Source organism: Lynx rufus, unplaced genomic scaffold (assembly GCF_022079265.1).
Source record: "Lynx rufus isolate CCGP_SWC_20201006 ecotype Redwood Valley unplaced genomic scaffold, mLynRuf1.p SCAF_16, whole genome shotgun sequence".
NCBI classification, from domain to species: domain Eukaryota; kingdom Metazoa; phylum Chordata; class Mammalia; order Carnivora; family Felidae; genus Lynx; species Lynx rufus.
The window spans coordinates 45,096,620-45,121,505 of NW_025814830.1; the positions used below are offsets into that span (position 1 = coordinate 45,096,620).

The window sequence follows — 24,886 nt, forward strand, 5'->3', positions numbered from 1 at the left end:
CAAGTAACAAACCTGCTGGAGCCACTCTTGATTGAGTTTAGTGAATTCATGACAAGGGCACCCAGGTGACATTTCAGAACCAGCCCCTACCGGTACAGGACAGCAGATCAGCTACATTTGTAGCAACTCTTCTCAAATTGCGAATAATCCCTTCATCTTAGTGTTGTTACAGTTGTCTCGACAAGCATATGGAATTTCATGGGCTAGTAAATTTGTGCTTCAGTTAGTAACTATAAGAAAGCCTAACCCCGTAAAAGTACTACAACTAATATCAGGAACAAGAAAAATGCCTACAATCCCTACTCCTTGTCACAACTGGACAAGAGAAAGAAGTTGTAGGAATTAAAACTTAAGAAAGAAGAAAAACCATTACTGTCTCTATGATAAGACTGAACCCTGAAAATTCCAGGTACTCAACTAAAAAACAACTGTAGTAAGATAAATTAGTAAAGAAATACAGACTAGAAAAAATAGCTTTCAAAAATCATAATCACTTAAAAGACAATGGAACAAAGACACCCTTCCCACTCACAACTAGCGACAACAAAATATTATTCAAGTAAACTTAAAAAATGTGTAACATCTATATAAGGAAGACTTCAAAATACCTCTTAAGGTCACCAAAAAACTTTTGTAAAACTAAAAGGCATTCTTTGTAAGATTTAACATCTTTCGTCAATTCTCCCTAATATATAAATGTAACAATCCAAAAAATACCAGCAGCAGTATAATTATACTAGATAATTATAAAGTTTCCAAAGGGAAATAAGGAAACAGGAATTATTTTTTTCCAGAGTTTGCAAGCTATAAGGGACAATAAGCACTAGCAGGTATTAAAATATATAATAAAGACTCCATAATTAAAATAGCATAATCCTGGATCATGAACAGATAAACCAAGGGAACAGAATAAAGGTCCAGAAATAAACCTGAATACATACAAGAATTTAGTATCTGGTAAGGGTACGATGTGAAAGCAATTGGTCATCCATGTGGAAACATGTGTGATCCATAGCTCATCAAGTACAGCAACAGACACTGCAAAAGGATGGAGCATTTAAATGTTAAAAAAAAACACAGGGGTGCCTGTGTGGCTTAGTGAACCCACTAAGCATCCAACTTCGGCTCAGGTCATGATCTCACAGCTTATGAGTTTGAGCCCCTCATTGGGTTCTGTGCTGACATCTCAGAGCCTGGAGCCTGCTTTGGATTCTGTCTCCCTCTCTGTTCCTTCCCCGCTCGCACTCTTGTCTCTCTCTCTCAAAAGATTTTAAAAAATTAAAAACAAAACCACAAACCCATACTCAGCAACACCACTAACTGTAAAAGTAATGGAAGAAAACTGGGAAAATTTTATAAGCCTGGAGTGGAGAAGTCCCTTTTATATATCAAACTCTAGAAGGCACAAAAGACCGATCAACTCAATTACAATAAAAATCAAAAAATCTTCTGCAACATACAAAACATTTTCCTAATTTTTTAAAAAACCCTTCTACATGACAATAAATGAAAAGACAAATGACAAACTGGGAAAAAAACTTATAACTCAACAGCAAGGACTATCTGACTCAGACAATGCTTAGAAACTGGTAAACAGACCAATCATTCAATACAAAAATGTACAAAGGTATGACCGGAACATTCAGTTATGCAACATTTCTTAAACATTTACTATGTGCCAAATACTTCTCTAGGTGCTGGGGAAATAAAAGTTAAGACAGGCAAATATTCCTGCCTTCGGAGAACTGACACTTAAACAAGGATACCTTGCCGAACAAAATAAAACAGATTTTATCAGACAGTGGTAGGCACTACAGAGAAAAAGAAAGTGGGAAGGAGGAGCGGGGGAACCGGGGGGTTGGGGCCTCATCCAGCAGATACCACTCAAATAAGACCTGAAGCAGGCGCAGCTGCGAGAGTCTGGGGGGGGTGGGGGGGTGGGGGTGGGAGGACGAGCCAGGAGAGGGAGAGGAAATGCAAAGGCCCTGGGGAAGGAGCAGCAGCACGTTCAGGGACAAGCAAGTAGCGGGACAGGTAGAGAAGGTAGGATCACATCAGAACAGGGTGGCGGACGGGCAGGCAGGAGTGTGCAGGTCCCATAGAAGAGCTTTTCCTTGGAAATGCATTCCAAAAAGTTGCTTCATACTCTGGTTTCTCTTCAGATCGCATAAATCTTTTGCCTTTTACAAAAAGTTGCTTCATCCCACGTATAAAGAAAATTACAACTGCACTGACAATTCTCTGTCAGCCCAAAGTGTGAAAACCCCGTACTGGTACACGCACACAGGTACAAGGAAAGAGATGCTCTTGTACACGGAACTGTTTATAACAGCAAAGGCCTACAACCAGAAACGCCTCTTAGTACCAGCCTAATGATTCAACGATCTGATAGAACACTATCCTGCTGTTAAAAAAAAGAAACCGGAAGTGCTTCCTCTTTAGGGACTGACAGGGCAGATCTATACCATCAATTGGTGAAGAGACAAAGGACAGCAGTATGCTTCCATCTATGTTTCTAAAACGGGACTAAGAATGTCTTTGAACTTGCTCGCATATGCACAAAAATCTCTGACATGACCTTCAAATACTAATAGTTGTATCACTGGTAGTGGTTGATGGGAACTGGTCGGGTGGCACTAAATACTTTCCATAGGTTTTAAACCATGTAAACGTATTTCCTATTCGAAACAGTAAGTAACTTAGTCCAAAATGTTAAAGTGCCCCTAATGCAGCCTGCCTCCGTTCCCGAGGCCCAGTCAGATCTGGCTCTCTAACCCTGCCAGTGCCCGGCAGGCGTGCGAAAGCCGGCCATCTTCCTCCGCGGGGCTCACCTCTATGGGGATGTAGAGCATGAATCCCGGCTCTCCTGTGTGAGTCATGCTCATCACCCTGATCCCATTTGCGTAGCCCACACTCATCTCCTGTGGAAGCAAAGGGAGGAGGTCAGCATGGAGAGTCTCCAGAGGAAGTGAGCGCTCAACATGTGTGTTAAAGGAACGAACACCTGAGGTAAACCTCTTATCAGCTCCGCACCCTTTGACCCTACGGCAGAGCCATGCGCCTGAGAGAAATTCATCCCCAGAGTGGTCTGTTTCCGAGTACTGGGGTCACCAGAAACGGAGCACGGTCTTTACACTCTTCTCATGAAACATCACCATTTCAGGAGCACTAGCCAAGCTGCTGGTGGGAAGTGGAGGCGAAGTCTTTACAATCGTGAAACATTTCTTTTCGCAAAGTCCTCCTAAAGGTTTGTTTTAGGGGTGCCCGAGTGGCTCAGTCGGCTAAGCGTCTCTTAATTATGGCTCAAGTCATGATTTCAGGGTTCGTGGGATTGAGCCCCAGTGCAGAGCTTGATTGGAATTCTCTCTCCCTCTCTTTCTGCCCCACCCCACTTGTGCACTGTCTCTAAAAATAAAGAACCTTAAAAAGATTTCAGTCAAGAGTGTCAAGAGCAACAAAGACCAGGCCTGTGTCTTCTCTGGGGCATCTGGCAGGCAAGTCCAGGGCACCTGCCCTACAAAAGAGGATGCCTGATGACCACAGAACATGGTGCACCTGCTACCCTGGGGTCAGAGATTAGGCTTCTAATTCAAAATGTGTTTACAGCAGCTCAGTTACCTAACAGGCCTCTGACACAATCCCTGTTCCTGTAATGGCAAGTGGTTAAGTCCCAGAAGGCACTGGAGCAAACTGTTCCCACAGGAAGCCCGACATAACTTGCTACCCTGTAGGCTCACATAGGTGCATCATTCGTTCCAGAACCCAAGGCCATGCAGGGAAGGGTTGCTGATGGCTAACGGTGAGACTGTTCTGTTGCTTTCACTCTGCCACGGAGAAAAAGGGACACTGTACAATGAGTACGTGGATCTCAGCTTAGGTTTGAACTTCAAAGAGCCTCCATCAGTCAGTAGCTGCCCCACAGCTGTTTTGCTACAGGTTGTCAAAACACTAGTCTGTTTGCACCTCTCTTATCAATATTGTTACTACTTCTTTTACTCAGTTCCAAGATGCTACTGCTGCCAAATATAAGAAACTTATGTAAGTTGTTTAGGGTTTCACCTGAACATCTCTTACCTGGAGATACTACACACACAGAAGTGACTCTGTGAATGGAAAAGGAGAAGCACTGCATGGAGAGAAGGAACCTGACCTTAATTGGCATTTTTGGCGTTAGTGTCCTAATCCTTTAATTTACACATTTAATCCACTGCTACAAAAAGCAGTAAATAGAAAGGACTGATATTCAGAGAAGTTAAATCCACTTCAAAGATATCCTAATGCTTATTAAATAAGGAGACCTAGAAAGGTGAAAAATAAAGGGACGAATTTATTGAGACATTTTATTTGCTCCATAAAAGCCCCAACACCCTCTCTCTGTGGACATTAACGCTGTAGTAAAACTGTGTAATTGCTATCCCTATAAAAGAAATATTCCCTGTCCATTTAAAAACTAGAACTTAATTAGCACCCACCTTGCAGAACAGACTTGGGAAGTGGTCTGGAGTCATAGGGGCATAGGACAACTCGGACAGCACATCCACAGCTCGAGGGCCAATCAGATTGAGGGCTAAACAGAAAAGAACAAGAGATGTCTGGCCAGTCCAGACACCGCTGAGCCAAAGGGAAAAGTCTGTTTGGGACTTGCTCTCTCACGGCCAGGCCTGGGTGATAAGCCCACGAAAGCGCCTCTCTGCTTAGGCAATCCCAGGATGCACACAGAGCGCCCCAAGTCAGGCAGACACCTCTCCTGACAGGCCTGGTAAATGCATGCGCTGCTGACTGCTGGCCAGAGACAGCCTGGCCAGCGTGTTTCCTCTTCCCGGGGACACGGGGAAACAACATCCCATAGCCACCTTTGTGGTTAGACCGGGAACGTGAGACCGCGTCCTGGCCGGGGCGATAGGAGCCCACTTCCAGGGCCGGCCACAAACCTCCCACACGGTTCCCATCGCCTCCTTCCTCCCACTGTTGCTATGTGGTGAGAGCGGCCCAACCAGCCCAGGTTCCGTCATGGCACAGCAGCCTGTGGAAATTATACCCCAAACACCCTCTTGGGCTAGGAAACAACTTTGGTTCAGTAAGATTGTGTAGTTTGCCAATCTGGTAGCAAACAGCCAAACAGATCTGCTGCTGTGATGAACTGGCCACGAGGACATGTTGGGGGAGAGGGGCAGTGAAGTGGGGGATAGGCAAGCATTAAAGCTGGAATGAGGAGGTGAGGGAAGGGGCTGCTCCCTGACAAGACTGCTGAGGAAGAGGTAGATCATCAGGAAATTAAGTCCTCCTCAAAAATTATTCACTCACTTAAAAAAAAGTTGAGAAATTTTGAAGAAAACAATATTTAGGTAGTAGCTTTAAAAATGTATTTTCGAAGTAATTTTCACTCATTCAACCAATATTTGCACTCCTCCATCCTGGCTGGAGGGGGCACAGCGGGAAACAAGACAAACGGACTGAAGCACAACTCACCCCTCACTTGCAAAAATGCAGGGACATATCAGGGATCAGTGTTCTATGACCAGGGCGCCTCCAGCACGCTTCTCACTCTGACCCCCATTTCTGAATGTCAGCTATAAAGAAGGCAGATGGAGAAGACGTATCTGGACAGGCTGGCCTCTTGTGCAGCTGAGCCTGGAGGGCCGGCTTACCGGTGTATTTCCAGGTGACATCCTCCAGAAGCAGGTTGCTGTCTTCTGGCATGTGTTTCTTAAGCCAGGCCCAACAGTGGACCTGCTGGTCAGTTGGGGAAATCATGAAGAAGCTGAAAGGGAGACCGGAAAGTAATGTAAGCCAGGCAGCAGAAAAAGCATCAGGAAGCAGTCAAGTTAACTCGTTTCAAAGCAGCCAATGAATGAGCAGAATACTGGCAAATGACCTCTTCGCCTTCAGAGGAGGCCAGGGGCACATAATTCTAGGATATACCACATAAGCACCGAAGATCCCGGCTTCCTGTTAGTGCCAAGATATACAGACCTACTGACACACCAGAACACTTTTTCCCAGTAGGGGGACTGTTATTTCCACATCGATTTGTATATAATCGGGTATGTTTCTTCCCCATTTTCCCCCGTGGCTTCTATTTGCACTGCATTGCTAAGGAACTGGCCAGGAGTTACCGAAATGTCTTTTCGTCCTCAGTACGGTCATGGTTTCCCGGACCGTGAGCCTGACGCTCTGCTCTGCGAGGACACCTCCAGGAGGCAGCGCACCGCAGGGGTTGGGGGGTGGGGGGCAGGGCGGCAGCCAGCCTTACCTGCGCTTGCTGAGCCGCGCTATGCTACAGTCGTTTTCATACCCTCCACCCTCATTGAGCATGCCGGTGTGCACAATGTGGCCCACGGGTACATCGAGGTCATTGGAGAAGAGGTACTGAAGAATTTCCAATGCCTGGTCCCCGGTGGACTGGAGGGGGAGGGAAGAAAGCAGAGAGAGTGAGCACAAGAACAGCTGGTTGGTAACACAGTCTGCCGAGCAGTGTGACCCCCTGAGGCAATTCAATTAGCCAATTCCCAACTCCAACAGTATCTGCGGATTTAGCAACAGTATCTGCGGATTTACTCCGCTGTGAGAAGCTCCAAAGAAAGCTCGTTGTTTTTGTTCGTTTTCTTTTTACTGTTTACTTATTTTTGAGACACAGAGAAGACAGCATGAGTGGGGGAGGGGCAGAAAGAAAGGGAGACACAGAATCCGAAGCAGGTTTCAGGCTCTGAGCTGTCAGCACAGAGCCCGACGCGGGGCTCAAACTCACAGACCACGAGATCATGACCTGAGCCAAGGTCGGACGCTTAAGTGACTGAGCCACCCAGGCGCCCCAACTGGCTCTTGATTCTAATGGTAAGTGGGCCTCTACAAGCAGATTAAAACCCAGAAACAAAGAGCTAAAACTTCAGAAAAATGTATTACAGTTTAGTAAAACACTAAAACATACCACAGGTCTTACAAAATTGGTTTTGAAGTGGCAGATAAAAAAGAAGACATTCAACAAATATTCAGAAGTTTCTAATCTATTATTTGGGTTTCTCAAGCACTTACTGTTATTTCGAACTTTGTGAAAGAGGACATGTCAATGACACACACAGCTTCCTTACAGCACTTGACTTCAGACTCCACAATGTCAAACCAGTCTGGCTTATAGAAAGTCTTGCTCTGCTCCAATGCCAGGAGGTCTACAGACCGGCAAACAACAAAAGAAAAAGAGAAAAGGACATTTATATTGAGGACTCTCCCCGTGTGGATTAGTATAGTGTGACAGGTTTTTCTTTATTCCTCCAGGAACACATTCTAACTGTAATACATTTAAAAATGGGTTTTATTAGTTCTCAAGGCAACAAAAGAATAAACATGAGAACGGGCCTTCTTACCCTTGTCTGGTGGCACGAAGTACTTCGGCCTCTCAAATCCATGTTTTTCCATCCACCTGGCTCCTTGTGCGTCCAGCCGGTCATAGAGAGGAGATGTGCGTAACTGCCTCCCGGTCTGGAAGTCCCAACGGGGAACCTTCAGATCATACAGCAGAGCTAGAACAGAAATAACAGTCTCTGCAAACCCAAACCACCGAGCCGAGAACACAGCATCTCTAGATTCGGGAGTCGCTCCTGTTCAAAAGAGCATGCTTTCCAGGCTAACGGGACCTAATGTGCAAACAGTTCCCAGTATAACAGGCAGGCTCCGGAAGAAAGAATGATGTTGCAAGAGCTGCCCTGATCTTTCCACAGAGTTACAGGGCCGTGAGTCAGGTTAACAACTCCAAGTCTCTGTTCTCAATGACTGTTTCAAGTTAGTAGGCAGAAACAATGGGAGAAAGGTCATGCTTGTAAACCTTGCTAAGTCCCACAGCAGAGACGAAGACTGTATCTGAGGAGCAGAGTGTGAAAACATGGCACTTGCTTCTTTACAGTGCCTGTGTTGCTGGGATCTCAGGACTGTTAGACACATTTCCTCTCTAACATTTAACCCGTTTCTGAGGTGAAAGGGAACATAGCATACCTTGATTTGGTGGCTGCACAGTACTGTCCCAGTCACATTATTCACATAACAAAGCTAGGGTCACAATTCATTTCTCCTAATGTCCAATCTGCAACAGCAATAAGTAAAAATAGCCAGAAAGAGTGTGATCTCTAGTCCCTTCCAAAGAGAAGAGCTGACCTCAAACTATTCCAAACAAGAGGTACATCAGAATGGGGAGGAGGCTGAGAAATTAAAGAGAAGGAAGCCACGCTGGTTGCCTTATCTTGCGACAATTTTTCAGTCTTCTCTGGTACTTTAGGTTCTATTTACCCTTTTCTCATTTCCTGTCATGCCTCCCATTTCTATTACATGAGAATCAGAGAAGGCTACCCAGCGTGTCAGGTCATCACAGGGAAACTCGAGCTCCATTATGATTTGCACAGGTTCTAAAGTAACAAATAGCTGGGGAAATTGAGACTTCTGGCGAGTCAACATTTTAACCAAAATATTTGCCAAAAGTAACCTTAGCGGCCACCCATACTGCTGCCGGGTTGTCTCCTACCAGTAAGAGTTCTCTACGACAGGCTAAAAGTGAATACACAGGTGCTAAAGGTCGTTCAAAGGCCTCACCGTGAATGGGACCACCTGCTATTAAACCAACAATTCATTGTTAAAGGATGGCAGTCACAGCATATGTAGAAACTCAACTGTGAACATAAACATGCCCCAAGTATCTAGCTATATATTTTGGCAAAGTCTCAGAATAGTTCCTCAGTACAGGAAGATGAAATTACAATCTGGTTTGGTTCAATTCTTGGTACAAAACCTGTCTCTAGAAAATAAAGGTACGGTAGAGTAACAAGTTAGAATGAAGCTGGAGAGAAGTAGGAATGAGGAGAACAGAAATGTATGTTTTGTATTTATATGAGAAGTAGTTTCCTATCTTGCTAGCATGTGACAGTTATGACAAAAATCACTCAGAGAAGCTTGAAGCTTTGAGAACAAGCCAAATCCTCTGCCTTGGAAAGCAAACTGTAATCTCAAAGATCAAGTGAGGAGAGAGAACATTCACCTGACATGGGCGCTTTCCAAGCAAAGTGGAAAGCAGACAATGCTAGGAATATACAAGAAGCTGCTGCGGGAAGTCTGATGGCAATTACCACCTGTAAGTCCTTTTCTTCTTTCCTGTTCCCAGAGGTAAATAAAGGACAACATACTAAAGAGATGGTTATGTAAATATCACATGGGGCCTAATGCCCCAACATGGGCCCCCTACCAGTCAAACTCGAGAGGCCAACTTGAAGCAATTCTTAAATAACTGAGGGAAAGATCTGGTCCTCTGAATGATCCAACAGCCCCCAAGAAGACACCTTCGACTAGATGCAAATGGGATCAAGCTCTACTCACGCATGACTTCCATGACCCGGTGGCGCAGAAAGGTACGGCTGCTCTGGAGGGCTCCAAAACGCTTCAAGTCCAATTCCCAGATGCTTTCTGATGGATAACCATGCACCATCCATTCGGCGAGGTACCTGTTTAGATGGGGAAGTTGCTGGGCCTCAGATGGGATACTCTCCTAACTGTACTAGGAAACAAGAACCAACAGAATCAAACATCCTGTCTTGTCACAGACTGGTTGAGAACTTCTGGGCAATTTCCTTAATTTTTCTGAAGAAACAAACACGGATCCATCTACTGCTCTCAAATCTGCTATGACAATCTTAGTTCTAATGATAAGGTTCCCTAGAAAGTGTTTTAAGACATAAGTGACATCTATGAAAAACATACTCTATTCATACATCCAATGGGCTTTTTCTGGAAAACCTTCAGGAGGTTATACATCTATCTGATCATATCTCTGCTTTTGGTAACTCCTCTTCCATGACTGTTTTCAGAACCATTCCACAAGTCACTCAAGAAAAGTGGCCTCAGTTGGTTAAGCTTCCGACTTCGACTCAGGTCATGACCACACAGTTCGTGAGTTCAAGCCCCGCATCGGGCTCTGTGCTGACAGCTTGCAGCATAGAGCCTGCTTCGGATTCTATGTCTCCCTCTCTCTCTACCCCTTGCCCACTCACACTCTGTCTCTCTCTCTCAAAAATAAACATTAAAAAAATTTTTTTTAATTAAAAAACAAAGCGGCCTCGGGGTGCCTGGGTGGCTCGGTTGGTTAAGCTTCTGACTCTTTTCAGTCGGTTCAGGTCATGATCTCATGGTTTGTGGTTTGAGCCACGTGTCGGGCTCCACACTAATAGTGCCGAACCTGCTTGGGATTCTCTCTCTCCCTGTCTCTCTGCCCCTCTCCCACCAGTCTCTCGGTAAACTTAAAAAAAAAAAAAAAAGTTGCCTCATTGATAAAAAAAGTAACTTTTAATTGTGGCAAAATACAAAGAACATAAAATCAACCATCTCAGTCATTTCTAATTGTGAGGTTCAGTGGCATTAAGTACACTGACACTGCTGTGTAACCATCACAACCGTCCACCCCCAGAACTCTTCATCTTCCCAAACTGAAACTCCATCCACCTGAGAAGCAGTCCCTCTCCATTCCCGTCCACAGCCTTGGCAACCACTGTGATACTGTCTGTCTTCATGAACGGTACTGCACACAGTATTCGTCCTTTCTGGCTGGCTTGTTTAATCAGTATGTGATTTTTTTATTACATATACACATACATGTTTATTTGTTTATTTTGAGAGAGAACAGAGAGGAAGGGAGAAAGAATCCCAAGCAGGCTCCACACTGTCGGTGCAGAGCCCAATGTGGGGCTTGAACTCACAAACCCTGAGATCATGACCTGAGCCAAAGTCAAGAGTCGGCAGCTCAAGCAACCGAGCCACAGAGGTGCCCCATAATCAATATGTAATTTTTAAAGAAAACTTGTACTACTCAACATGATCGTCTGTGTCACTCACCATACTTACTGTTTACAAACTCAAATGCACACTCAAAAGGATCAAAACAGCTGAAAAGTACATCCCACAGCCTCCGTGACTAATTCCAAAAAGAGTTACTGAAACCCTGTGCACAGTGACACTGCTAGAATATCCCACAGTGATTACTTTGAAGGGGACAACTCCCAAATGAGGTGTATCTCCTCCTTACTATCAACACACTGGATTATATACACACACTACACACCATATTAGTAACAAGTAACTCTGGGAAGCACAGCAGAGCCCAGCAAGCAGAGTCTAATCAAGAGAGACTGACCTTCCAGCCCCTCCTGCAAACGACAGGCCAGCAGAGTTCATTCCCACCAGGACGTAGTAGCCCTGCACTGCCGGAGACTCGCCCATGATGCACCTCATGTCTGGGGTGAAGGTCTCGGGGCAGTTGACCAACTTCACGATCTCCAGAGTCTCCAGTTCTGGCATCCGACGCAGGAGGGAACTCAGCAGGGGCTCTGAGCCATAAAAACAAACCCAAATAGAGTCCTCAGCTTTAGGGAATTCAAAGACTTCCAACTCCTTATACTTTCCTACTCCCTCTCCTTTCAGAAAATCACTTGAAAGGGGTTTTCTCAGAAGAGCCAAATGGGCCTAGATCAGAAAGTAGAAACCCTGGTGTAATTAATGGACACACCTACAAAGCGCGTGGCATAAAGACTAAGAAAAAGGACACTTCTTTGCAAAGGCCAGGAGCTATGGAAGGGCACACAATACATGTGACTACAGATAAGATCTCCAAGGGATTGCTGTTTGTGGAAAGCTCTTCAGTGACACTCGAGGAGACATAGGATAAAGGCAAGGATTTCCACAGTTGGAAAAGCTGCAGAAGACAGGACCTTGGCCTGTTTGAAAATAAGTCCATCATATGGGACAGTGGTAAGAAATGAAACCAGACTAAAGCTGGCTGGTGGGTACACAGAAGGTTCTGTATACTATGCTCTCCACTTCTGACAGTCTAAAATCCCTCAGAATAAAAAGTTTATTTTTTAAAAGGTCCATCAAGGGTTGGGAGGCAAACTCTTCATTATAGACAGTTTCTTATCTTTTGAATTTGGAAACGTGGGCCTTTATTAACTATCCAGTAAATAAAATTATTACAAAACTGAGTAGAACATAAATATCGAATCACTGTGAGGCACACGTGAAACTAATACAGTACTGTAGGTCAGTTCTTCAATAAAAACAAAAACCGAGTAAAAGACTGTATTAACAAAACAATTCTGCTTTCTAAAAACGTCTTCAGTCTTACATGCAGTCCTACACAAAGGGTTTCCTCCTAGCCTAGAATTTCAGCAATGATTTTAGTTAAGTAATAAGCCTGGGGTCCCCTAACCAAGATTTTCATCCCCCGAATCCAGTACCCAGTGACCGCAGCCTTAGACCAGGCAGACCCTGTGGACTGCCTTCTGAAAGCACCTCATGGGGTTGTTACAAAGATCAAAGAAGAATCTCCTCTTGAAAATGCTTTCAAAAAGATAGCATCTTACACAAACACAGGGCATTATAGTTATCCTGTAGCTCACACACCAAAGTGATCCCAGTCTTCCTGCAGATTCTGAATTTCCAGCTGGTTCTTGCCCTCAGTAAATATTGGCTTCGGGTTCTTCTCAAAGCCCCCAGATAAGATGCCACCCTGCCAGTTCCGGATATAAATTCTTCCATCAGCATCCACAACAGCTGAGGAAGAGAAATGACAAGGGAGTCGGGGGTGGGGTGGGTAGAAGGGAAAAGCAAGGTTTAGAGGCAAGCCAGCTTTCTAAAGGGACAGAAAAAAGCAGAACAAAAACGCCTACTGGCTCTGTTAGTGAAGAGCATCCAGTGAACACAGAGCTTTCAAGGTGACGGGGGAGGATCCTCCCTCTCAGATTACAGTGGAGACTATTTCTCTATCCCTGACCTGCTTAGTTCCCTAGAAGCTCTGTCTAGTCCTCACAACCAGACTATGGAACTGCTGTAGTGACCGTGAAAGCCTAGCAGAAAGGGGGTACGGCGAGCTCATTCTAGGGGTTGAGACCTGCCACGTGACGTCAAGCCCTCTCCTGTGGTGCTTGGGGTCCCTGAGCAACCTGACTCTGTAGCTTACCTATAAGCTCTCTACAACGTATGCCATTCAAGTCAAAAACTGCAGGTTATATTCCAAATATTCTCAATTTGGACCTCTGTTTGGGAATGCAATTAGCTTACAAAACTAACAAACCAAAACACAGCTTCAGCGGAATGCCCATTTTATCCATCCTTTCGTAAGGAGCTCTTACAGGAAAGTTAGGATTGGGTCCGCCTCCCTGTAACATGCTTCAGAAAAGACAAGGCTCTCTCAGGCAGAGTCTGTCCTTAGCACAAAGTGTTCCTTTTCAGAGGACAGAACAGTGGCAAGGAAATGAGATTAAAGACAAAGCTTAAGTCCTCACTTGGTGTGTTGCTCTGCAGAGGGGTCTCCAAGGGGCGAGTCAGAAGGTAGAAGTGTTCGCAGGCATGTAACGGGATACTAACCGGCTCCTCGTTGGACAGACCCAGCTCGTATGCCCACTACAAACGGATGGATTGATTTGTGGGTGGGAAGAGGAACAGAAAGACAAATGAGCAAGTTCAGCCGCTTGAAAAGAGTTTAATTCAAGTGGCCTATGTGTGCTCTTGTCCCAACGTCTGGGGCGGGAAGCCACACTGCAGCCTGCTTTATTTAGCTCAGTTCATGGGGGGAGCAACACCAGGCTTGTTAAACCATAACCATGCTTCTTTTTTTTTAACCATAACCATTATTCTTATACCAAAGAACGACAGACTTAGGAGCTCGTGGGGGGCAAGCGAGGCCCTTCGAACAAAATGCCTGACCTCAACTACAAACCCCGAATACCATCATATGTGATCTTCATGAGGCAAAAAGTACCCGTAGGTCACCTGAAGATTGTCGAGTGGAAGGCAAGGCACCAATATGCCTTAAAAGTAGAAGCAGCTTAGTGCTCTGAACTGAATCCAGGCTCCTGACACAAAAGATAGCCTAACACTTATGTGCTAGGTTGTAGAATAAAATGAAATACCACAGGAAGACCCAACAACGAGGATGTGTCAATGCCCAACTGTTTTTGTGGCCTTCCTGGCCAGGAGAGCACGCATTAACCCAGGGTGGAGGAAGGAAAAGGTCACGACGGTGCTTTTCCTTGAGGACTAGCTACAGGCTTCTGATGGAGCGCACAAGAATTCTGAGGTTTCTAGTCCAAACAAGGAATAGGTGGTCCCTGACACCTGCTTAGTCCGTCACACTATTAACCTTACGTCTTCACGCCCCAAATCCTGGCAGTGACTGTTGTTACGTTAGATCAGTGACCCAGTGTTGTTGCTAACCTACCTGACCAGCACAGTTGACAAAATACTGGCACTCAATCTGTCCTTTATCGGTCTCCACGCCGGTTACTTGGCCTTTTTTGACCATTACATGAAGCACGCTTGTACGGTCATAGATCTGCACACCTGTTCCAAGGTAAAGAAAGAGGCAGTGCAACCATCTTCGGATGGCCCAGAATTAAGGCAGCAGCAGATTCTGCAGCAGATTCTAAACCCGTGAGAAATGATGAAAAAGCCAGGTCAATGCTTTAATTTAAAAACACAAAAACTTCCAGGAACCACATCCTGGGGCAGTGTCCATGGGCCTCTTTCTGACTGAAAACAGCAGGTCACTTTAGTACACAATTCAATTCTAGGAACCATAAAAGGGGGAGGGGGGAAGAAGGTTAAATAGGGCGTCTTAAATCCAAATCCACCCACACCATGAATCAGTTCATCCAAAGTGCAGAACACCATGGACACTACTTAGTCTTCCCCTCATTCATTCCAAACCCAGGACATGACCAGCTTTCGGACTCAGTCCCCACCAGGTCTTCTGCCCTTGGAGCTGCTCACGTTCTGTGGGGGGGGGGGGGGGGGGGGAGGAATTCCCCTAAGTTTGAACTTAGGGTCATTACTAAAAAGCAGTTCCTTAGAACTTTAATAAGAAAAACGTGGCCGTGAGGAAAAACACTTATTAACTTAAGAGAGGATATTCAAACAAACATTCTAAGAGCCAGTGTTCAAATATGGAAGCCGAGTTGGGGTCACTGCCGATTGGGAGACACCTTCTTACATGACCTCTTTCCTCCTCACCCAGAAACATGCTTACCATTTTGGGAGGCAGCACTTGCCAGGGCAAGAGCCACATCAGCAGAGGACACCACCGCATCCTCGGGAACATGCATGGCCCCCACCAGGTCGTGCACGTTTAGGAGAGGGTGAAGTTCGGCCACTTTCTTGGGGGAGATGATCTCAGAAGGGATGCCTATGACACTGCCACAGAACACAAGGGGACAATGACATGCATGGCCCTCTGGCAGAGGTCAGTCTGACAGGAGTGTCAGGCAGGCTTCTAGTCTCATACATACTTCAGCCTGGAGTTGATACGCTTCAGGGAGATGAGCCGGTCCTGAGTTTGGGCCAGAAAGATGGAGCCTGTCCTTATGTAACCTGGAAGGAAAACCAGCCCAGACTGAGCAGACCAGGCCAGCTACAGGGATCAGGTGGGCGAGCCCACTAGGTAACAGGTTAGAAGACCCGTGAGCGGCCCTGGCATAGCCCCATCCAAACATACTCAGCTGGGGTTTGGGGAGGAGTGAGTAGGATTTTAATGTACATCTTAAATAATCACTCTATTTTTTTAAATGTTTGTTTATTTTTGAGAGAGAGAGACAGAGCATGAGTGGGGGAGGGACAAAGAAAGAGGGAGACAGAATCTGAAGCAGGCTCCAGGCTCTGAGCTGTCAGCACAGAGCCAGAGGTGGTGCTCGAACTCATAAACTGTGAGATCATGACCTAAGCCAACGTTGGATGCTTAACTGACTGAGCCACGCAGGTGCCCCTTTAAATAATCACTCTTAAAGTCAAAATGAGAGATAAATGTTGCTACAAAGCCTTTGGGAGGTGAATGTACCCCCAGAACCCACCTCTTTCTTTGGTCTTTTTAGGCTTTCTCCTCGTGGTTTAGGTGGGAGTATGGCCCCAAATGCAGGCCACTCACAACATGGGCACCCAGGAGCTACACCCATCCTTTCCTTCCCTAGCAGAGCCAATGGATATGTGGCCAAAGTTCAGCCAATCAGACCCCCTGGGATACTGGGTCTGGAGCAAGTGGGTGAATGGCTGGAGGCCAGTCATCTCGGAAGCAGCAGCGTCCTGGCCAGACCGGCCCTGTTTCAGTTGAGGGGCTACCTGTTGTGGGTTCCCCTCGGCCTGGCCTCCACGTTGCCTGCTCCAGCCGGCAGCCTCCTGCCAACTCACTGGCTCCGAGGGCCTTCCAACAAACTCCTTTTGCCCACGCTGGCCAGAGTTGATTCCTGCTCTTTGCAGTCAACATATATGACACACCCGTGATCATGCTTTGGTCAGTGACGACCCCCCTAATGTGCAATGACTCTCAGTTCTAATGATGAAAAAACTGAATCAGCTACCATTTTGGTTTTTTTTTTAATTTTTTAAATGTTTATTTATTGTTGACAGAAAGAGACAGCATGAGCAGGGGAGGGGCAGAAAGAGACAGAGACACAGAATCCAAGTAGGCTGTAGGCTCTGAGCTGTCAGCACAGAGCCCAATGTAGGGCTCGAACCCACTGTGAGATCTCACAAACTGTGAGATCATTACCTGAGCCCAAGTTGGATGCTTAACTGAGCCACCCAGGCATGCCTCAGCTATCTTTTAAAAAGGCACTACAAGAGGATCATTTAAATATTTTCCTCATCTCTTTTGAAACCATCAGATAAATATGTCCTTCCCTGACATGACAAGAATGTCTAAGTTTGGAGAACTGAAATTTCAGAGAATGGCTTTTAAAAACTATAGCTAGGGGAGCCTCAGTGGCTCCATCAGTTAAGCATCCGACTTTGGCTCAGGTCATGAGCAGAGCCTGCTTCGGATCCTCTGTCCCCCTCTCCTACCCCCCCTCCCCGCCCTGCTCATACTTTGTCTTTCAAAAATAAACATTAAAAAAATTTTTTTTAATAAAAAATAAAAACTGTAGCTACACCAGACCAGTGCAATGATCCTGGCCAGTAATTCACTGGCTCATCACACTCTGAATCTCACTGCAAAGGGTTCAGCAGTCACTTCCTACTTACTACCAAAGATCCCACATGGGAGGAGATTGTCACTGTATACAAAGCTACACAACACATCGCATTTCACACATGATGTCAAATTGTGCTCTTCCCAACAGAACCACCTGTGATAACAACATATCACCTGTTAACAAGATTAATGGTCTGTTGTTTTCCCACAGAGGACTTTTAAAGTTTGGTCTAGAGCTTTCTGACACAAAATTTCCTGTCACAGGTGTGAAGCCATAAAATAGAACTCTTACATTCAGTAAGAACAAAGTACGCATCTAATATTAAAAGACGAGTTAGAAAAGAAATATAAATAGCCAATAAATCCACAAAATAAAGTTTAAAAGAAAGAGATGCAAATTAGGATCTGATAACTTCTTCCATCTCTCAGATTAGCAAAAAGAATAATACCCAATGTTGGGCGCCTAGCTGGCTCAGCGGGTAGAGCCGGCAACTCTTGATCTCCGGGTCATGAGTTGGAGCCCCATGTTAGGCACAGAGATTACTTGAGAACAAAATAATATAAAAAATAATACCCAGCGTTGAAAGACTAAAAAGATATAACTGCTCTCAAACACTTATGGTGAGAGGGTGGCCCTTTCAGAGGATGATCTGGCAATACCTAGCAGAGTTTAAAATACACACACTCTTTGCTCAAATTATCCACCTTTTAGAAATCTATCCATTAGAAATAACAAGAGAAAACAAAGATATACTGACAAGGATCTTTACTGCATCATTATTTAGAACAAAAAAAAAAAAAGAGGAAACTATGGGGTGCCTGGGTGTCTCAGCCGGTAAGTGTCTCACTTTGGCTCAGGTCATGATCTTGCGGTTCGTGGGTTCGAGCCCTGGATTGGGCTCTGTGCTGATAGCTCAGAGCCTGGAGTCTGCTTTGGATTCTGTGTCCCCCCTCCTTTCTGCTCCTTCCCCACTCATGCTCTATTTCTATCTCAAAATAAACATTAAAAAAAAGAGTAAAAAAAGAAGATGAAACTATAAACGTCAGGTAATGGGAAAATGGATAAACAAACCAACACATACTATGGCACATTCCTCTGCAGGTATAAACAAAGACGACGAGTTATTTATATGAGCTGAGTTGAAGAGCACTCAATAAAACACGTTCATTTAACTATTACTTTTTTTAACGTTTTATTTTATTTTTTTTTTATTCTTGAGACAGAGAGAGACAGAGCATGAACGGGGGAGGGTCAGAGAGAGAAAGAGACACAGAATCTGAAACAGGCTCCAGGCTCTGAGCAGTCAGCACAGAGCCCGACGCAGGGCTCGAACTCACGGACCGCAAGATGGTGACCTGAGCCGAAGTCAGACGCTTAACCGACTGAGCCACCCAGGCACCCCTCATTTAACTATTATTAAGAATGTTTCTGGGGGCGCCGGGGTGGCTCAATCAGTTAAGCTCTGACTTTGGCTCAGGTCATGATCTCATGGTTCATGAGTTCAAAACCCGCGTCGGGCTCTGTGCTGACAGCTCAGAGCCTGGAGCCGCTTTGGATTCTGTGTCTCCCTCTCTCTCTGCGCCCCCCCCACCCCCGCTTGTACTCTGTCTCTCAAAAATTAATAAATGTTTAAAAATATATTTAAAAATATTTCTGTATTTGAGGAACAAGAAAGTAACACAGAGTGGAGAAATAATCCCCAATAAAAAGATGGGACAAAGAGCATATGATAAACTGTTAAATAAACAGCACCGACAAAGGTAAGGCAAAATTTGGAGAAAAAGATCCGCGTGGGCTACATGGTCTGGAACAGGCCCTGCATGAAGTACTGATGTGTCAGAATATTTAAGTAGGGAACATACCCCTCACGTAAATGAACTATTTTCAGAAGATTAGCATGTAGTATCCTAATCGTGAAGTCCAGGTTGTACACAGGTCACTCGTCTTCATTTAATGTCTCAAAACCAGCCCACTGACTGGCAGCGATCCAAGTAGCACACACCTGCGCATTCTGCCGGGTAACAGAATTTTCCATCGGGGTACCCCAAGTCACCTTTCACTGCAGCACCGCTAAACTGCACTGGGGGTGACAGACTGACTGATCCCCAGACTCTCCCTTGCCTGACTTCCGTGCTGTCCCACAAGCATCAAGGGGATACAGGACCTAATAAGGGTTTCGTGGTGACCCAAAACTCACCTGAAATTGTTTTACCTTACGGAAAAGACGCCTAGAACCTGATTCCTCTAGCACCCAACCAGCTGAGCACCACAAGGCCCGGCAAAGCACGAGGAACTGAACCGGTGGACCGGAAGTCAGCAGTTCTGGCGCTGGGCCCATTACACGGACCCTCTGCTGACTCAATCCCTGGTAGATACCCGATTCAAGTACCGGTTGCCATCAAGTGAAATCCAACCCAGAGGGACTCTTCCCGCCTGTCCTGCACGTATCCCGCATCTTCCCTAACAGAAGCCAGAGACGGTGCAGCGGCAGGCACCACGCACATTTACCATCTTCACTCGCGAGTCCTCGCCTCTCAAAAGCAAGCCTGGCCGAGAGCGAGGACACCATGGGAGTCGGGCTCATCTACCGGGCAGGGACCAGGGTGAGGCGGCTGAGGCGCCCGCTCTCAGCACTGGGCCAGCGCAGGGCCGGCCGGGGAACCCTGCTCACGTGCCCAAGCACGTACAGCCTCTTCCTGCCTGCCTGCCTGCCTGCCTGTAGCTCCTCTCCTGGCATCTCCCCTTCTCCACTGCCACATCTACCCAATCCTGTTACAGGACGCTCGTCTTAACCCAGAATTGACAAACAACGTCACACTTCACCAGAGTGCGAATTATATGAAAGGGAAAGCTATAAAACCGTAGTCTGTCGTCAGAATCTCTAATGATTATAATCTCACCTTCCCCAGTGAAAACTGTGTCATACGCCACATAATTTCCAGTTGGCCGGCAAAGTGAGCCACAGGCCGTGCGTACCCCGTGACCACGTGGCAGAGCCACCTCAGCTGGCACACAGATCGAGCTACCGTCCTTGTCAGGAGGGGTCTTGACTTCCCTGTGATTTGAATCACGCAGGTGTTCTGAAGAGCAGCCCTGAGCTACACGAGCGACCAGGCCCAGCTACTCGCTTAGGACAATTCCCGCGGCCACCAAACGGTTTCACCACCTACGACACAGGCTCAACCCTGGGCTTCTGGCTAGTCCGTCACCTCGCGACAAGCTGACAGACCTGCTTCCTACTTGTTATCATATGGGACCGCCCCATAGCTTGGTCTCCCCGTCCTGCTTGCTCCAGTCGTATTCGGCTCACGATTCCCCGGGTTCTTTTCCCTTGGTGACGCACACAAGGGGTAACATACGCTTAAGCTTTACAGTCACAAATACCCTTAAGCGCAACTGGTGAAATTCAGTGGCTCAGACTATGATTTCACTGTCAAGCACCAAAACTTAAGCACTTCCTTCTCTTCCTCCTTCAGGAGCCAGATGTGGCCACCTAATATATACTTCAGAGGGTGAAATAGGAAACGGCACAGGAACACTTTCACATCATAGGAATTCTGGCATCTGGATAGGATCCGAGATAACGACCGAATCCCTTCGATAGATAAGGAAACGGCAGACAGCTCAACACGCTCACACGCTTGCCCGAGGTAAGACCAGGACGAGTGCAGAGCTCGGACTGAAACTCAAGCCTCAACTAAAATCCCCAGGCAGGCTTGGTGTCGGACCGCATATGGTACTGAGTGAAAGAGTCCGGGCCACAGGCAGACCAGTAAATGGCAGAGTACCTGCTTACCTGTTTGGATCCCTGTTTCTTGCTCTAACTGCTGGTAGAGTTTGTTGGAATAGTCTGCCATCTTCTGCTCGATGGTCAAGTGCCTGGCGGTGCTCAGGATGCCGGCACAGAACCTCGTAGAGCCAGCGGCCAGCCTGCGGGATGGATCCAAAATGCCGTTAGGGAGACTCGCGTATCTGTGAATGCAACTAGTTCAAAGACCCTCATTACTGGCACCGACCGTAATATCAAAAGACGGAAACCTAAATATCCCGACAGGAGAGGGATTTCAAATTTTGGCGTTCACCTACACGACGGGACGCCGCGCAGCCATAAAAAAGGCACGAGAATGCTCTTCTGCAACACTATGGGAATCCTAATGAAAACAGCATGGGAGGAGCACTACTTAATATGCCACTAACTTGTACAAAAAAAGAGACAAAAATAGCAAGTGAAGACCCACGTACACACTGACCGACACGTTTGCTCATATACACGGGGGGTGTCTGCAACGACACACTAGGAACTTAATTTGCCTCCAGCGAGGGAAACTTCAGCTAGAAGTCAGGGATGAGAAGCAGGCTTTCCCTGCACGCTCTTTCACAGTTTTTAATTCTGAATCGTGTAAATGCATTGCCTATTCGGAGAGAATTACAACAGACTTGTTAAATGTCATTCAATTTCTGGTAGGCAATAGAACAAAAAAGGACTTTAAGGGAAAGTGAGACAACTTGTACCAAGTACGAACCTTAGTCAGTAATAAGGTATCCATACTGATTCATCATATTTAACGGTAACCCCAACCTGAGATGTCAGTCCCAGGTGCACACAGGCGTGAGGCACACGGGAACTCGGTACAACCTTTGCATTTGTTCTGTAAATCTAGCACGGCTCTAAAATAAGTTAATTCAGTGGGGGGAGAAAAAGGAACAGAAAGAAGACAGGATGCAGCCAATTTCATTTCAGCCCATAGAGGGAGCTCCAGAGCCACGGGGTCTATGTTGCCACTTGACCGCCCCTACCCGGAGAACAAGATGGTAAGATGTGCCTGGACCCTGAAATAAAACGCACCCTCTTCGGATACTCGGCTCCGCGGCATCTGCCACCTCTCTCAGAGCCCAAAAACACGGGTATTGCACATCGTGAAACCATGGACGGGAGATTTCGCCTTTCCGTGACTGTTCTCGTGCTACTTAGCGACAGGTTAGCCACTGCCGGGACAGGTTACCGGGAGCAGAGGGGGTGAGGGAAGCCCACGCAGTTAGTGCAACATGGCCCCAAGCCGGGTCCCGTCTGGTCCTTACCTGCCCTGCTCCAAAAGGACAATATCCTTCCAGCCCATCTTGGAGAGGTGATAGGCCACGGATGTGCCCATGATTCCACCGCCACAGATGACCACCTGTGCCTGGGCAGGCAGGGCGACAGAATGCGCCTCGGCAGCTGGCGCACCGCTTCTCCCCGACGACCAGTTCTGCCATCCTCGGCCGGTCCTTTGTCTCCGGGCCACCGACAGCAACCGGGAAAACATCACGTCTGCCAGTCAGCAGCTCGGAGATGTGCTCCCACTCGGCCAAAGAGGAGATTCTCCCCAATTCAAACTAGACAGAGAAAGCAAACAGACTTCATTCCACTGTACTCAGTGCGCCGGATTAGTGACAAAAGAAAAGGAGGCAACAGAGAATGATAATCATCATGCCTCATCCAGACAGAGGCACAAGCACATGCAAAGGCCCTGAGGGGAGGCAGGCCTTAAGGAGTCCGAGCACAGAAGGGAGGCCAGCGTGCCCACAGCTCGACGGCAAGGCACAGTCGGCCAGAGACGAGGCCGGAGAGGCAGGCAGAAAGCAATGACACAAGCGCTTGGATGCCTCACGAGGAGCTGGGATTTTACTCCAAGTGCAAAGGAAAATACTAAAGCAGGGAATGAAATGATCTGATACGCTTTTCCTAAGATCAGCCTGGCTCCACGGTGGGGACTGGACTGGAGGAAAGGCAGGGCTAGGGAGCTACCGCAGGAGTCCAAGAGGGAGGGCACGGTGGCTCACACAAGGATGGTGGCGGTGGAGTCAGAGCCATGACTGGATTGTTGTGGATGGTGAAATGACAGTACTTAACTTGCCAACAAACCGGATGTTAAGATGGGGAGCGGGAGAAAGACGGACGATGGCAAAGTTTCCACGTTAAGCGACGGGTGCCACTTCCTAAGGTGTGAAGGGCTAGGGATGCGGAGGGAGGCGGGAAGGAGAGGGAGAAGGAGGCGGTGAGGGCGCGTGCGCGCATACCGAGGTGTCAAGGGCGAGACACCTAGCAGGCATCCACGTGGAAGTGCCAAGCAGCTAGATAACCAGGCCTGAAGCCTGGGGAAGACACGGGGTATCCGGAGACCCGGCAGTCTGAGGAACAACTCTGAGGCTCCCCAGCAGGCACAGCTTGGCAAGAGAAAGAAAGTACCGGACGGGGGACTGCGCGCCGGGGCAGACTCACAGAGCGTCCAAACGGCTGAGCGGCGGAAAGGGAACCGGGCAGAGGTGTCACAGAAGCCGAGAGAGGAGATGGTTCACTACAGAGGGTGGCCAGGGATGGAGCAAGACGGCCAGGTGCCTGCTGGGACTTGACGACACAGAGGTCCTTGGTGTCCTCAAAGAGGACATTCCCAGGGCAGTGCCAGGGACGAAGTACGGACTAGAGCAAGCTCAAGAGCAAGGAGATGAGGGAGCGTGCACAGCTTCTTCACGCGCTGCCCGGAAGGGAGCAGAAACCCCAGACAGGAGGAGAGAATGGGGGTGGAGCAAGGCTACTTGTCTCCAAAGGTGGGAGCCACGGAGACTGTTTCAGGGCTGGCGAGAAGGGCCAGGAAGAGGGAAAGAGGTGGGGGAGGAAGGAGAGGCGGTGACAAAGAATGAGGTCCTGGAAAGGAAGGGAGAGAGAGAAGGAGAAGGAGGAGGAGGAGGAGGAGGAGGAGGAGGAGGAGGAGGAGAAGGAGAAGGAGAAGGAGAGAGAGAAGAGAAGAGAAGAGAAGAGAAGAGAAGAGAAGAGAAGAGAAGAGAAGAGAAGAAACCCAAAGCCGCAGTGAGGGACGGCGTGCCCCGCGTCTGCACAGGCCACAGACTGGAGACGCCAGGTCCCACGGCCCCTTCCTGAAAGCAGGGGAGGACCGGTCATGGCGGGCTTATGACGAACCACGGGAGTCACAGGCTGCGACCAAGCGCATGTCCCTCTGAGATGACTAACACCATGAGGTAGATTAGGGAGCGGACAGGTTCAGGCCACCAGGGAGAATTACTCTAAGGGCATAAGAGGACTGTTCAATTTTTAAGAAACCGCAGACAGCCCTGTGGGCGAAGGCACGGTCTCCGAGTGTGGGGAGACGGCGGCACTTCAGAGGAGAGCCCTGGCAGCCTGTGCGCCCACCAGCACGCCGCTACCAGCCCGGAACCCACGGAGGGCCCCCGACGGCCCAGGTCGTCCAAGGCCAAGGTGTGGGTGCCCATCCATCAGACAGGATCTCAGAACTGAGACCGAGCAGGCCTCCACTGCGTCCCAAGGAAATCCCATCCAACCAGGGCTGATTACTTTGGCCACCTTGTGGTGACCTCCAGGCCTCACCTCCTTGGTCCCCGCCAAACCGTCTCAAGACAGAAGCTTCTCCACAGCCAGGCTTCCCACAATCTCATGTCCATATGACCGATTTCTCTCTCTCGCTCTTTCTTTCTCTCTCTCTCTCTCTCTCTGTCTGCTGTCCTCCCCTCCAAACCTCTCCACCGTGTCCTCCAGAACATCCTTTCCAAACTGGAACACCCAGCCCTTCACCTAGCTTCTCTCCACCTCTGCTTCAACAGAGACACAGCTCTACTGAGGGAAACGCCACTGCCACGTGGCCAGCCCGTCCCACTGACCTTGCCATCAGGAGGGGGGGAGGCGGGCACCCTTCTCCCTTCAGAACCATTACCACTTGGTCATGCTTGAAAAGACCCCGTTCCCTCATGGCTCACACTAGCAGGCACCCCGTAGCTAGCCCCGGGCCACTGCGTGTTCAGCCACAGGCAGATGTCTGTCTACATTCAGGTTCTGAACCCACAACACTGCTCCTCTCCCAACCTGGGACCCCACCTCCTTCCTTCCTTCC

The 24,886-nt window shown here is 47.6% G+C and overlaps 1 protein-coding gene across 2 annotated transcripts in view; it reads right to left on the reverse strand.

Moving 5' to 3' along the window:
* LOC124511485 (pyruvate dehydrogenase phosphatase regulatory subunit, mitochondrial) overlaps window positions 1–24,886 on the reverse strand; it is a 37,175-nt gene that overhangs the window by 8,481 nt on the left and 3,808 nt on the right. For both annotated transcript variants that reach the window (XR_006961907.1, XM_047078757.1), the window contains exons 2-16: window positions 22,065–22,358; window positions 20,782–20,915; window positions 15,309–15,390; window positions 15,050–15,213; window positions 14,243–14,364; window positions 13,308–13,425; window positions 12,427–12,576; window positions 11,162–11,354; window positions 9,355–9,479; window positions 7,362–7,517; window positions 7,033–7,166; window positions 6,254–6,402; window positions 5,649–5,761; window positions 4,473–4,567; window positions 2,832–2,921 (exon numbers count right to left, since the gene is read on the reverse strand). Coding sequence is in view for 1 of the 2 variants with exons in the window: in XM_047078757.1 (XP_046934713.1) it covers window positions 2,832–2,921; window positions 4,473–4,567; window positions 5,649–5,761; window positions 6,254–6,402; window positions 7,033–7,166; window positions 7,362–7,517; window positions 9,355–9,479; window positions 11,162–11,354; window positions 12,427–12,576; window positions 13,308–13,425; window positions 14,243–14,364; window positions 15,050–15,213; window positions 15,309–15,390; window positions 20,782–20,915; window positions 22,065–22,288 (2,049 nt within the window). In the remaining variant the exon portion in view is untranslated. The remainder of the gene's footprint in view (window positions 1–2,831; window positions 2,922–4,472; window positions 4,568–5,648; window positions 5,762–6,253; window positions 6,403–7,032; window positions 7,167–7,361; window positions 7,518–9,354; window positions 9,480–11,161; window positions 11,355–12,426; window positions 12,577–13,307; window positions 13,426–14,242; window positions 14,365–15,049; window positions 15,214–15,308; window positions 15,391–20,781; window positions 20,916–22,064; window positions 22,359–24,886) is intronic.